General features: G+C 46.9%; 1 protein-coding gene across 14 annotated transcripts in view; it reads right to left on the bottom strand.

Annotated features, from left to right (window-relative positions):
• Positions 1 to 15,508, bottom strand: part of PIK3CB (phosphatidylinositol-4,5-bisphosphate 3-kinase catalytic subunit beta) — a 211,793-nt gene that overhangs the window by 63,040 nt on the left and 133,245 nt on the right. For all 14 annotated transcript variants that reach the window (XM_065558075.1, XM_065558079.1, XM_005282507.5 and 11 more), the window contains 3 exons: positions 10,102 to 10,353; positions 9,122 to 9,218; positions 7,266 to 7,396 (listed from right to left, as the gene is read on the bottom strand). In XM_065558075.1, the coding sequence (XP_065414147.1) occupies positions 7,266 to 7,396; positions 9,122 to 9,218; positions 10,102 to 10,353 (480 nt within the window). The remainder of the gene's footprint in view (positions 1 to 7,265; positions 7,397 to 9,121; positions 9,219 to 10,101; positions 10,354 to 15,508) is intronic.

Raw genomic sequence — 15,508 nt, 5'->3', positions numbered from 1 at the left:
GATGAGATCTGGACATAATGGAAGCGGGATCGGTGTCTGAACCGAGAGTTCCAACAGTGTGGTGTACCAATGTTGTCTCGGCCATGCTGGAGCGACCAGAATTACCTGTGCCTGGTCTCTGCGCAATTTGAGCAGTACCTTGTGGACCAGAGGAAACGGAGGGAAGGCATAAAACAGGTGGTCTTTCCAGGGAAGGAGAAACGCATCCGAGAGGGAGCCCGGAGCTCGACCTTGCAGGGAGCAGAACACGTGGCACTTCCTGTTGTCTCGAGATGCAAACAGGTCTATCTGGGGAAACCCCCACTTCTGGAAAACGGAATGTATGATGTCCGGACGGATAGACCACTCGTGCGTCTGAAAGGACCTGCTGAGTCGGTCCGCTAAAGTGTTCTGGACTCCAGGGAGGAACGATGCCGTGAGATGGATTGAGTGGGCGATGCAGAAGTCCCACAGGCGAATGGCCTCTTGGCATAGAATTGACGAACGTGCTCCTCCTTGCTTGTTGATGTAAAACATGGCCGTGGTGTTGTCGATGAGAACTAACATACAGCGGCCACGTAGGAGATTGAGAAATGCCTGGCACGCCAGGCGCACCGCCATCAGTTCCCGAACATTGATGTGCAGGGCTAGCTGGGATGCAGTCCACAGGCCCTGGGTATGGTGTTCGTTGAGATGGCCCCAACCCAGAGATGAAGCGTCTGTGACCAGGTGCAGAGAGGGTTGTGGGGCGTGAAATGGCATCCCCTCGCAAACCACATTGTGATCTAGCCACCAGGTGAGGGAGGTCAGGACCGAGTTCGGGACCGTGACCACCACGTTCAGGCTGTCCCGATGTGGGCGGTATATCGATGACACCCAGGTCTGGAGTGGGCGAAGCCGAAGTCTGGCATGCCTGGTTACGTACGTGCAGGAAGCCATGTGACCCAGCAGGGTGAGGCACGACCTCACCGTGGTAGTTGGGAAGGCCTTGAGCCCTTGAATGAGGCTCGTGATGGTACAAAAGCGGTTGTCTGGCAGGATGGCTTGTGCAAGTCTGGAGTCTAGGACTGCGCCGATGAATTCTATTCTCTGGGTAGGTTCTAGAGTGGATTTGTCCTTGTTGAGTAGGATGCCCAACTCGTTGAATGTGTGCACTATTATGTGGATGTGAGCTCGGACTTGCTCTTTGGTGCGACCGCGTACCAGCCAGTCGTCTAGGTACGGGAACACCTGTATCCCTTGCCGATGAAGGTACGCTGCCACGACAGCCATACATTTCGTGAACACTCTTGGGGCCGAGGATAGGCCGAAGGGAAGGACTGCAAATTGATAGTGCACTTTGCTTACCACGAATCGCAGGAAGAGTCTGTGAGGCGGGTAAATTGCGATATGAAAGTATGCGTCTTTCATGTCGAGGGCGGCGAACCAGTCTCCAGGATCGAGGGAAGGGATAATGGCCCCCAAAGAGACCATGCGGAACTTCAACTTTACTACGAATTTGTTGAGTCCGCGCAAGTCCAAGATGGGTCGCAGACCTCCTTTGGACTTGGGGATCAGGAAGTAACGGGAATAAAATCCCCTGCCCCTTAACTCTACTGGAACCTCCTCTATGGCCCCCATAGCAAGGAGCGTGGAAACCTCCTGTATAAGAAGTTGCTCGTGAGAAGGGTCCCTGAAGAGGGACGGGGAAGGGGGATGGGAGGGGGGAATTGAAGAAAACTGGATAGCGTATCCCCTCTCCACCGTGCGAAGGACCCAACGGTCCGAAGTTATAAGGGACCAAATACGGTGGAAGTGGGAGAGGCGATCCCGAAAGGAGGGGGCTGGATCCTGGGGGATGACTGGGGCGCCGTCCTCGACCGCACCTTCAAAAGTTCTGCCTGGGGCCTGCGGGTGGCCTTGGTGGCCCTTGGTTCTGACCGGGTTGAGGGCCGGTCCACCTTCGTCTACCACCTCGCCCTCGCCTCCGGGCAGAGTCCTGTCTCTGACGGGGGGGGGGGGGGGGTAGAAGCGCTGAGGCCTAAATGGCCTGCGCTGAGGACCCGCAACATGCATCCCCAGGGAGCGCATGATTGTCCTGGAGTCCTTGAGGCTCTGCAGGCGAGAGTCCGTCTTCTCCGAGAACAACCCCTGTCCTTCAAAGGGCAAATCCTGCAGGGTTTGTTGCAATTCAGGGGGCAAACCCGAAACTTGGAGCCAGGAGGTCCTTCGCATAGCGATACCCGAAGCCAGGGTTCTCGCAGCCGAGTCCGCTATGTCCAAGGAGGCCTGTAAGGAGGTCCGAGCCACCTTCTTACCCTCCTCTACCAAGGCCCCAAACTCCTCCCTGGACTCTTGGGGAACCAATTCCTTGAACTTCCCCATAGAGTTCCAGGAATTAAAGTTGTAGCGGCTCAGGAGCGCCTGTTGGTTAGCCGCTCTAAGTTGCAGCCCTCCGGCTGAATAAACTTTACGGCCAAACAAATCGAGGCGCTTAGCCTCCTTCGATTTGGGCGCTGCGGCATGTTGACCGTGGCGCTCCCTTGCATTCACTGATGACACCACCAGTGAACACGGCTGGGGATGGGTATACAAGTACTCGTAGTCTTTGGAGGGGACAAAGTACTTTCTTTCCACCCCTCTCGCTGTGGGTGGGATGGAGGCAGGAGTTTGCCATATCGTAGTGGCATTAGCCTGGATCGTGCGGATCAGGGGTAACGCCACTCTTGATGGGGCATCCGCCGCGAGGATATTTACAATGGGGTCCTGCACCTCCACTATCTCCTCCGCCTGTAGGTCCATATTACGGGCCACCCTACGTAAGAGGTCCTGATGAGCCCGAAGATCTATTGGGGGTGGACCTGTGCACGACGTGCCCGCCACTGCCTCATCCGGAGAGGAAGAGGAAGATGCCTCCGGTGGTAAGGGATCCAAGGGAGGGTCCTGGTCTCCCTGCTCCTGGGCCGGAGCATCACCTGCCCTTGGGTCCAGGACGTCAGGTGGTGCGGACACGGAAGCCTCCATGCCCCCTGGCGGAGGGCGAGAGATGGTGGACTCTGGGGCCCTTCTATCGGAGTGACCCGAGCGAGAGGTTGAAGTTATTGGAGCCCCTTGCGCCTGATGGTACGCCCACGGGGTCCAGAACGACCAGTGAGATGGGCCATGAGCAGGGTCCTCTGCTACCTCCTGCCAATGGCCTATGTCTTGCTCCTCGGCTTGCCCCTGAGGGGGGGTATGCCGATCTCGATATGTCCTCAGAGGAGCGAGACACCGATCTCGATGGCCATGGCGGTGCCGAGTGCGCCGAGACGAATCCCGTGGGATACGGTGCCGCACGGTGCCGGTCTGGAGATGTTCTATCTCTACGCGGTGCCGGCGATCGGTGCCGAGATCGCGATCGGTGCCGATGACCTCGCCGGTGCCGGGAGTCGGATCTGGACCTGGACGATGACCTGGAGTAGGCCCGGTGCCGGGAGCGGCCTCTCGACGTCGAGCGTCGATCGCATCGGTGCCGAGAACTACGTCTCGATGTCGATCGGTGCCGACGATCATAGCGGTGCCGAGACGTAGAGCGGTGCCGCGACGATGATCTTGGCCGCGAGTACGACCGGTGCCGAGGTGATATCCGGCGCCGGGACTGTGAGCGGCGTGGGGACCTGCTTCGGTACCTGGACCGGTGCCGTGGTTCCAGCCCTTGCGATGGAGGGCGCATCAAGGCAGGTTTCCCCCTAGATTGGACTGGATGAGTCAACGGTGCCGACGGTGCCGGTGGTTGGGGCGGTGCCGGCTCCGTGAGAGCGATCAAGTCTCTCGCCGTCGCGAAGGTCTCTGGGGTCGACGGGAGGCACTGTATCACCGCCGGTGGCGGTGGTGACCCTGTCTGCACCGGACTCAACGGCCTCGGAGCCGGAGTCGACGGTGCTGGAGGCACCTGTTTCCGGTGCTCCACAGGCGGACGCGGCTCTACCCCCGGCACTGGGGGAGCCGGCGTCTTCGGCACGGAGGTCCCCGTCTTATGGGATTTTTTATGTCCCGGGGATAATGAACGGCGCCGAGGCACTTGCTGTGAGTGCGGTGCCGACGAGGTCCGGTGCCGTGGAGGCTTGTCCGACGCCACTCGCGTGGTCGGAATGGTCGGTGCCGCCGGGGCACTGCGCACCGAGGTGCTAGGTGCCGGGGCCTGACGCGCTGATGGAGCGTCCGGGCTAAGTGCCGCCTCCATAAGGAGTTGCCGGAGCCGAAAGTCCCGCTCCTTCTTGGTCCTCGGTCTGAAGGCCTTACAGATCTTGCACTTATTTGTTTGATGGGACTCTCCCAGGCACTTCAGACACGAGTCGTGCGGGTCACTCGTTGGCATAGGCTTAGCGCAGGAGGCGCACTGCTTGAAGCCGGGAGCCTTGGGCATGAGCCCGGCCATGCGGCCGGGGGAAAAAGGGGGAGACAACCCCCTTAATCCCCTTTGACTATATAACAACTATTAACAAGTGAATAACCAACTATTTAACTATAAACAACTAGAACTACTATAACTGTGAATAACTGAATAAGCTAGGGAGAGTGGAGAACAGCTACGCCGCGCTCCACAGTTCCAACGACCGTCAGGGGCGGTAAGAAGGAACTGAGGGGGCGCCGGGTCGGCTGGGGTATATATTCAGCGCCATGAAGGCGCCACTCTAGGGGGCTCCACAGCCGACCCGCCGGTGTTGCTAGGGTAGAAAATTCTCCGACGATCGTGCACGCGGCGCACGCACACCTAATGGAATGGATATGAGCAAGCACTCGAAGAAGAACCATCAGTTTTTGTGAAGCACTCATAATACAGTGGTGAGTGCTATAGAAGAGCCTATCAAGAAAATAATAATTTTGTCCTCATAGCAGGATTTGAACAGTGTGCAATAAATAAGGCATGATGCCACATTTGAACAATGAGGATAAAAGAAATATCAGATTGTCATTCATTGAACACCGTCCATTCTGTGAACTGAATAAGGAAGGGGCCCTGTGGAAATAGTAGTATGTGATAATGGAATTAAAGACTATCAATGTGTATGCACAGCAGGGCTGAATTCAAGCAGCACAGCCAACCTTCTTAATTCTGGCATTTCCTATCTTTTGAGCGCTTGATTTTGCAAGCGTAACATGCTTTTAATGTAATTTGTGGGTAATTTCAGCTATAAACTCCACCACAACACAATAAATAAAACACAAGATACAATCATCTCAAGTAAAGTGGTGAGAGCTCGACTTCCCAGCCCAAAAACAGATGAGGCAAATCTGGATTAGTGTTGTGACTCAGGACTCAGTTCCAGTGGACTTCTGAATTAATTCTACTTAAATACAGTCTAACATTTACAGCAGACACATGATTAACAACATTAAATAATTAGCTGCTGCTTCAGCGAAGATGGCTAAAGTGAAGTATCAATTTGCATCTATAATGAGGGTCTTTGTATATTCTACTACCAGGTGGACTGATGCTATGATCATATATTATATATGTATGAATAAATAAATCAGAGAGAGAGAGAGAGAGATTGATTCATCTTCAGGATTTGTGACTCTCAAACCACGATCACGCATCTAATTAAGGGTATTTGTCTAATGCCCTCAACCAACACTGAAAACGGGAACAATTAAAACAAATTATGTATTTGCTAAATCTTACTTGCAAATTTAAACAAATATTGAGGGTCCAAATCCTCAGCTGGTATAAAACAGGTAGCTACAAATATGATTTATGCCAGCTGAGGATATGACCCATTGTCTCCATCACTTTGGTCCAAAGGGGCCTTCATTCAAAGAGGGGAGCTTTATTCCTTCACAAAAAGATTAATTACTATGCCATCCTGATCTCAGCAATTCATCCTCAACAGCTCTGATCTCAGTTCATTCTCAATATTGGAACTAAATATCTGAGGCAAAATATTTTGATGCTTTCAGCTTCCCATTGATGTTACAAAACATTACTCAACTCTCAAGAATTAAAAGCAGCAGAAAGTGTTGAGCAACCAAGAACCACCAAAAAAGGACTTGTATCTAAGTTCTCCAATACTGAGTGCTTCCAGCAACCTTTCTTCTACCAGCTGTGAAATCACTTCACATAAAAGCACTAGAATTTCCCTGAGTTTGATGTACAGAATTGCTCAGGTACAGTTGAATAAGAGGATAAAGTTCCCCAACAAGAGTTATGACAGACAGGGGAATATTATCAGTCATATTATCACACAAACCACTGTGACTATATAATGTACTGCACTCAATAAAATCCTCTGACCACATTTATGACAATGTTTGAACATGCCTGAATATTTGAATTTTCAATTGTAAGTAATTAAAAGCACAAAAGAAAAACTGAACACAAAAACAAAAATATTAACTAGTAAAGGTAGTATATATTCTAAATTATCTCAGGAACACAAATACATATGAGTTTAAATATTTTTAGAAATAAATGTACACAAGCTAATTAACAGAAAAAGAACAAGAGTTATAATTAAAAGGTGATAAAATTGCCAAATATTTTTAAACAAGAGAAATAACTTCTTCAGGAATCGGTAATAAGATTTCCCACTACTGTCAGGAAAATGGTACCAATTGCTTAGTGCTGCGAAACTGCACTTAATATTATTGTCACCTGGGATCAGCTTTATTGGCTGGTTTGTGAATAGACTAGCTGTTCTAGTATTTACACTGTAGCTGCATCAGCTGTACTCTGAACACACACTCACATATACTTCCTGTCCCTAGGCAGATATTCTTATTTGTATCTGTGACATTGTATAGTACAACTAAAGGTAATTTTGTTCAGGAGCAAACTAAAGAAGTATTTCAGTGTAGAAACAGACATAAAAAGTGTATTTCTCCAGAAAAGGATTTTAACTGTTGAAGGGAACAGAGAATGGTTAAAATATACTCTTAAACATGAAATGTCAGATCCTTTTCAGTCCTGATTAAGTACAGTTTGATATCACTGAATGTGTTTATACTGAGGTTTACAGAAATGCAACTGTGATATATTATTGTCAAAGGCAGTTGTAATATTAAAAATAGACTTTTTTCTGACACTCAAAATAACATGCACTAGAAGTGCAGAATGTTTAAAAAATTCTGTTCAACATGTTCTCTAAAGATATGGAAGCCAGAATACTGAGGTTCCAAGTTTTAGTAACTACAATATGTAAACTAAAAGGCAGGAAGGGTGGATTTAATCAAAAGCCAGTGTTAAACGGGAAGAAAGTAAATATCAGATAGCCATTTATATACACTAGCATTCATGGCTTCTCTTTATTTAGTGTATTATATCTTACCTTATCGAAGGGAGGGTAATAAATAGGCAGTTTTGAATATTCTTGAAATTTAATGTGCAAAGCCGTTGCATTTTCAGTGTAAGGATTAGTTCGTACTGTTCCCATTGGATTCAACATTTCTTCAAGTTCATCTAAAATATCAGAACAATTTATGTTATAGTACAAAGTGTCTTTGGATAAGGCAGCAATGCCATGAGAAACTGCTTCCTGTGTTGATTGTAAAAATATACATAGCTGTTCAAAGAGGGCCAGATTCTCTCCTTTGCAATGAATCTCTGGCACAATCTGTTCCTAACATCAACATGTCTGATGCCCAAGAGGATCATCCATTGAAAGGAAGACAGGTTACAGAACCAGCTTGGCTCTTAGGACACTTCCACTTGTTACTATTTCAGAAAATGGAAGGTGGGCAGTAAAAATTGTCCCTATAGCATGCCAATCTCTAGCTGCGGTTTTAGCCCCATGGATAGATTAGGTTCCCATAACTTTGTCCAAGGGGGAATGACCCAGCATCTAACAGGAGTTCTAAGCCACTGAAGACAAGAGTGCCTCATGCTGCTGAATTGCTTCTATAATGAAAGAGCAAGATTAATAAGCTCAAAAGGGCATTTTGTCCAGTTTTCCTCACGCAGATGGAAGGTGACTACGATGTGGGGCTTTATGGGAGAGAGCAGCACAAGTCAGGAAAGCACAAGGATGTCCTTAGGACTTTGGATGTTCTACTTCTGGTTCTGTCACTTATTTAATGCAAGCCTTTGAGCAATTCATTTCTCTGTACCTCATTTTCCCCATTGACAAAATAGGCATAATAGTTACTTATCTCACAGGTGGGTTGTGAGGCTTAATTAGCTTCTTATAAACACAGATCCTTGGAATAAAAAGGCTCCCCAAAACTTCAGAGGCAGTTATAAGTAGTTGGGATTTACTGACAGGCTATTCTATGCACTTCGCATGTTCAGCATAAACCACCACATTGTAATTCCCATTTTCCACAGAAAAGGTTACTGAATTAAACAAAATAAATGGCCAAATCCTCAGCAGCTATAAACTGGCATAGCGCTGAGCCTCAATCAAGCCAAGCCAATTTACACCAGCTGCAGATCTGATCCAGAATGAATATCTTTAGCATGATTTTTAAAATAAATATTTAAAAGCTGCTCTTATTTAATTAAAGAAAAAATGTATAGATCAAAATTAATGTAGATTAAGCTCTCTAATTTGCCGGAACAGATTCTCTGTTATATATATGATAATGCAATTAACTTTGAGTTAACAAAAACCACATGGATTGAAATTTATTATAACAACATTTGGTCCACTGAAATATACAGGTTGCTTATAAAGCAATATGAAATTTAGGTGCCACTCTTCATTCTAACCAAAACAATCATCTGCTTTTTATGGCATAGGAATCTGAACCAACACAAGCAATGAAAATAGAATGGCATCTTAAAGATGGCAAACATTATAAATTGCTAGAAATAACAGGCATTGCCATTTTTAAAAGGTCCTTATTCAGTAATGGATAACACTTCAGGGATAGAATGGATTTCCAAACTAAACAAGAAACATCCCCAAGAAATTTGTTTTTTTTTAAAGAAGGATTCAAGAAAACTGTACAGAAGTTTAACAAACACCAGACTAAGGAGGCTGCATAGAATATCAGAAGGAAAGCAGAGGGGACATAGACATATTTTATGCAATAATAATGTTAGCTCTCTCTTTCCCTATTTGGAACAGTGATGATGGCAGGCAAAAACAATTAATATTCCATTATCCTAAATTAATGTTGTTCTTTAGTCTCATGAGTACTCTAAGGTATACAGCAAATCCCAGGATTACAAATCAAACCTTACCAGGAAATGATGTCCAACTGTGCAGTAAGAGGTCTCCACTCTTCAACTGTCCTTTAAAATCAAATACCATGGTATTTACCCAGGCTACAGGATAGTGCTGTTGAAGGAAAGACTTTATTGTTTAAATGGAACCTAACAATAAATCTGAAACTTTAAAATAGTAAATGACACAAAACTAGAAAAATAAAGAGTAAAAAAAAATTGTTCTAGACTAAGACACTGATTCAGGAAAGCAATTCAGCACATGCTCAACTTTCAGCATGTACCTAAGTCCCATTGTCTTTAGTTCAATACTGAAAGTTAAATATGTGATTTTCTGGATCAGTCTAGAAAAAAAAAAACCTATCCCGTTCAGAGCTCAAAAGATGTGAATACAATTTCACAAATACTAATAATTTTTAAAGCTTCAGCTCATTAAAGAGACATTGCCAATTACTTTAAAGTTTATGGCCTTTTTCTGTGTGTTGGGAGGGCCAAAAGCTTTTACAAAACCCAATAAGAACAGAATATTCCCCTGTGTTGGGGAATGTAAACAGCCTTGGTCTAAGTACATGGAAACCATAAATTGAATAGTAAAATGCAAAAAAGCAAACAAAAATGATGTGAAATAAATTAGTTTATTTTTAAAAATCTTTTACTTTGAATATAAGATGTAATTAATAATACACGTGAAGATTTTAAAATATGATTTTAACAATACCCCTTTAAGAAAAAATTGCTAGAATAAAAAGGATAAAGAAAAAATAAACACTAGTAATTAACAAAAGGAGGAAAAATTATCCTTTTTTGTTTTAAATAAGCTCCCTGAGACTAAACAGTTCACAAATAAGTTGCTTTTTTAACTGAGCACTACTTCAATTAAGGTCACCCACTTTTTTCATTTGTGTTTCAGATTTCCAAGGTGAGAAAATAAAATGCCTATAAATACACTGCTCAGTACATTAAGAGGTACATTACAGGAAAACAAATGAAAGCATTACCACTTTTCCAGCTTTCCTGATGGTCTGGTATTTGGAAGGATTAATTGTCTTGGTTGACTTTTTAGTTTTCATTTTATCCATCACAGCATAAACTGCAAAGCACAGCCTAGCCATTCTTGGCAAGTCACAGACATTGATTTCAAATTCCAGTGTTTCATTCCAAACATGTTCACTTCTCCCAGATATTTCTGGACTTACAATTGGCTTACAAAGGAGCTCAGTTCCATGGAAAAGACCAGCCCTGACATGAACCTGTAATAGAGGTGTGACAGAAAAGTATCCAAAAACATTCCATGAAGCCAGGAATATTTACTTAAAAACATAAGAGCCGGTTGAAAGTTTTTCTTTGAAATGGTTTTCTGATGAAAAAAAGCCCTTTTCACAAAATCAAAATTTTCCATGGGAAAATTTTCTTTTTGTCAGGAAAATCAAATTGACAGCTCCCATGTTCTTCTCCTCGAAGGCTCTTGTCATTTCATTTGAAACTGAAAAAAGCTTTCCCAGAGGGCTGCTGAAGCCAAGCACCAGGGCTCTTTGCATCACAGCTTCTCCTCAGCTCCAGGGTTGGAAATAGGGTTACCATATCTCATAAATAAAAAAAGAGGACCCTCCACGGGCCCTGGCCCCGCCCATTTCCCAACCCCCTAGCCCCGCCCCAACTCCGCCCCTTCCCCACCCTAACTCCGCCCCCTCCTCCCTCCCACTCCCAGCCAGGGGGAAAGGGCTGCCCCAGTGCTACCAGCTTCACGGTTTCCCGGGCAGCCCCCAGACCCTGTGCCCCCAGCCGGCGCTTCCCCAGCGCAGCTGGAGCCCGGGAGGGGAAGCGCCCAGCCGGGGGCGCAGGGTCTGGAGGCTGCCCAGCAAACCGTGAAGCCAGTAGCGCTCAGGCTTTGGGCAGCCCCTATGCCTCCGGACCCTGCGCCCCCAGCCGGGCACTTCCCCTCCGGGGCTCCGGCGGCTCTGCGTAACTTACACTGTATAAGTTACACAGAGCTGAAGAGGAGCAGAGCCCCCGCAGCTGGAGGCCGGGAGGGGAAGTGCCCGGCTGGGGGCGCAGGGTCCGGAGGCAAGGGGGCTGCCCGAAGCCGGTAGCTCTCGGGCAGCCCGGCTCTTAAACAGAGCCTCCAGCGGCTGGGGCTCTGTGTAACTGACACTGTGTCAGTTACACAGAGCCCCCGGCAGCTGGAGGCTTTGCTCCTCTTTGGCTCTGTGTAACTGACACTGTGTCAGTTACACAGAGCCCCGGCGGCTGGAGGCTCCAGCCCCCGCGGCTCTGCTCCTCCCCGACTCTTTGGCTCTGTTTAAGAGCCGGGCTGCCCGAACACTACCGGCTTCGGGCAGCCCCGTGCCTCCAGACCCTGCGCCGCCGGAGCCCGGGAGGGGAAGTGCCCGGCTGGGGGCGCAGGGTCTGGAGGCAGGGGGGCTGCCCGAAGCCGGTAGCGTTCGGGCAGCCCGGCTCTTAAACAGAGCCAAAGAGTCGGGGAGGAGCAGAGCCGCCATTTTCCCGGACATGTTCGGCTTTTTGGCAATTCCCCCCGGATGGGGGTTTGACTGCCGAAAAGCCGGACATGTCCGGGAAAAAGAGGACGTATGGTAACCCTAGTTGGAAAGCCCGAGAGCCGGACACTCAACTTCCCCACCACCTTCCCAGGTCTGACACCACAGAGACAGAGAGTTCACTGCTTAGCTTCTCCGGCCCTGGAGGTAGGGGAGGGGAAGGGAGGCAGAGCACTGGGGCTCTCTGTCTCGCTGGCAGGCTCTTGTCAATTTCACAAGTGAAATGGGCCTTCCAGGCAGGCAGCCAGGAAGCCAAAAACCATACCCATGAGAAATTTTGCATTTTGACGTTTTGTCCTGATTTAAAATTAAATTTTTATTTCAAAAACACAGATTTTTTTGCAGGAAGTGATTTCCATATCCTGGCCAGGTCTATTAAAATCACAGAGTATTTATTAACCTAAAAGCATACACTGTACAGGAAACTAAATCATATCTTGAAAAAAATTACTTCACTTTTGGTGCCTATTACTGTTGGTGCTCACACGTAGCTCATGTTGGCAGAATAAGTATTAAACTGAACGTGTAGTGATAAAGTTATATGTATTTAGCTATATGAAGAAAAGTGCTGACGGTATTTTATAGTTGCTTCTTTTTTGAGTCTATAATGAGTAAGAGAACTGACTTCACTTCTTCCCTTTAAAATATTTCCTGGAAAGGAGTCAGGTCCAAAATATTATCCTTGTTTTCTATTTTCTACTTAAATTGAAGGCAAGCCTTTTGTTCTATACAAAGTCCACATGCTAAAGAAAAACAACTATAAAATCTGGATACAAAAAAAGTAAACTCATGGTGAGGTGTTTCCCCCCTTTTTATTCTAAAAAATCGTATATATTCCCATTGAAACTGTTGCCTTAAAAACCCATTAGAAAAAAACAAAAATATATACGTGGATTTACAATTCAGTTCTGGACAGAATTAAATGCATGGTAAGGGTAGTGATGACTTGGGTGAACTTCAAAAAGTTCAGATGCTTATCCAAATTATTCAGGTCTGTAAAACTGTGAAGGAAATCTTAAAGGCTCCCTGGTGAGATTTCTGACAATTCCTTATTTCCGGTCCCGAAAGAAATACCAGGATAACAGCCTCTCCCACAGTATTATGCCACTTCCTCTGCAGCAATTGCATGTAAACAGAAATACAATTTTTAAATCAAACTTAAGTTAATCTAATTTTCTTGAACTTATAAAAATTTTCTTTTGACTTTTGGGTAAGACCATGTCTACAGGGACTATAGTGGCATAGCTAGGGCACCATAGCTATGCTTGCATAACCCAGTAGCGTAGATGCAGCCTACACCAACAGAAGGAGGTTTTCTGTTGCTGTAGGACCTCACCTCCTTCAGTGCTGGTGGCTAGGTCGACAGAAATGTTCTTCTGTCAACATACTTGCACCTACCCTGGGATTACGTCAACCTAAATTTTAAGTGTAGACCAGGCCTCAGAGTTCAGGCTGGTTCTTTCTTTATTTCACCTACTTAGATCTAAAAGGAAATCTAAAGCTGCCTGGTGAGATTTCTGGTAATTCTTTACTTCTAATCAGGAAAACAAATACCAGGTAAACATTCAATATGGTCAGCCACAGAACTCTACTGTCCCAACTCAGACACATGGCAGGGTCTAGAGGAATTGTATTGAGATGGTGTAACACACACACACACACCTTCTGGGTGTGGTGTTTTGTCCCATCTAGTGGCACCGAGACCACTTAAAGAGAGAGTGAGAGTTGGCAAAGGCTGTAGAGCAGACTCACTAACAGCCAGTTGGCTTTTAGCTCATGCTGAAGAGGCTCATGCACTAAGCTCCAGAGGTCCCCCACCAATGACCGGGGTCTGTCAGCGTTACAAGTGGGGGCTCATCCGGGATTTCAACTGGTAAGTCTCTGAAGCTCAGGTTGTGCCTCCTCAGCTAGGGGAAGTATGTAACCCACACACCTTCTCGGTTTGGTGTTCTGTCTAGTGGCACTGAGACCTCTTAAAGAGAGAGATAAAATGAGTCTGCTCTACAGGCTATTATTGTTATGGTAGAGGCTCATGATTAAGTCCCTGTTCCTCTCTCTGGGTATGTCTACACAGCAAAGAAAAACCTGTATCTGGCTGGGCCAGCTGACTTGGGCTTGCAGGCCTCAGGTCATAGGGCTCTGTCATTGCTGACTAGATTTCCGGCTTTATCTTTAAGGTGCTCAATAGCTTGGGCTTGTGTACCTAAAAGATCACCAAAAGCTCTGAGATGAGAACCATGGTCAACAACACAGCTCCTCAGCCACTATGGAACTTTGTACTATAAAGGTACAGTTCATCTGTGCAGGAGACTGCTTTCTCAGGGGCTGGCTGGAGATTGTGGAATGAACTCTCACATGAATTAAGGACCTTTACAACCCACATTATCTTCTATTCCAATTGCAAGCCTTCAATCTCACTTTCTCTCAAGACATAGGAAAATAAAACCTCAAACAAAGCCTTACCAAAACCAAAACCCTGAACAGCACACACAATTTTCCTTCTAGGGCAGGAGTGGGCAAACTTTTTGGCCCGAGGGCCACTTCTGGGTGAGGAAATTGCATGCAGGGCCGGGGCAGGGGTGCAGGAGGGAGTGCGGGGTGTCAGAGGGGGTACAGTGTGCAGGAAGGGGCTCAAAGAAAGGGGATGGGGCAGAGGAGGGGTGCGGGGTGTATAAGGGGGCTCAGGGCAGGGTGCTGGGGTGCAGGAGGAGTGTGGGGTGCAGCAGGAGGCTCAGGGTGCAGGAGGGGTGTGAGGTGTGGCAGGGGGCTCAGGAGGGGTGCAGCAGGGGGCCCATAGCAGGGAGTTGAGGTGCAGGGTGCAGCAGGAGGCTCAGGGCAGGGAGGTAGGGTGCAGGAGGGGTTTGGGCTCCGGCCCGGCACCACTGACCTGGAGCAGCTCCGGGGTGGCCCCACGCCACTCCCGGAAATGGCTGGCACCACGTCCCTGTAGTCCCTGGGGGAGAGGGGACAGAGGGCTCCATTGGCCGCGGTTCCCCGTTCCCGGCCAATGGGAGCTTTGGGGAAGGTACCCACAGGCAAGAGCAGTGCACAGAGCCCTCTTCAACCCCTCCCTCAGGGGCCACAGGGACATGGTGCCTGCTGCTTCCTGGAGCGGCATGGGGCCTGCGGCACCAGGGAGGTGGCAATCCCGCGGGCCGGATCCAAAGCCCTGAGGGGCCGGATCCGGCCCACGGGCCGTAGTTTGCCCACCCCTGCTCTAGAAAGAGAGAACAAACCACATATGACAGATGATAGTGCACTATTGGAAAGCATTCAGATTCTACAGTGATAAGAGTTGTATAAGAATCTATAGAATAGAGTGGGGTCGTGAAACTAGTGTCAAAATCTCAGTGCAAAACTGGCCTAATCTAATTAAAGAACTGGAACTTCAAAGACAAAACTAAAACTTTAAAACTGTGGAAAAACCAAACAGAGATTAGAGCCTAGAAGAGGAAGAAGATACTGACATTTGGTCAATAGAAACTACACCTGTGTCTTCCTTATTTTCTAGCATTTAAACTGAAGATATAGAATTGTACCCCAATTCTGTATTTGTAGAAGAGTCTGTCACAATTTGTTATATCAAAGTTGTGAAAAAACAAATAATCCAAAATTACTGAAGTCAGACTTTTTTCTATTTTTAAAATCTAGATTTCTGTTCAGCTTGCTCGCCATGAGTCAAAATGTATTTTTAGCATGTTCGGAATCATTTAATCTAAACTTTGTAGTAAACTAGGCCATGGAAAAGCAATGTAATAAAACACTGCACATACATGCATGAATCAGCAACAGCTGAGCTACTGGAACAGCAACACTAGTGAGCTCCTCCTCCTCCATGTGTGATAAGAAA

This window comes from Chrysemys picta, chromosome 9 (assembly GCF_011386835.1).
Source record: "Chrysemys picta bellii isolate R12L10 chromosome 9, ASM1138683v2, whole genome shotgun sequence".
Taxonomy (NCBI): Eukaryota; Metazoa; Chordata; order Testudines; family Emydidae; genus Chrysemys; species Chrysemys picta.
This window is presented reverse-complemented; position numbering and strand designations above follow the sequence as displayed.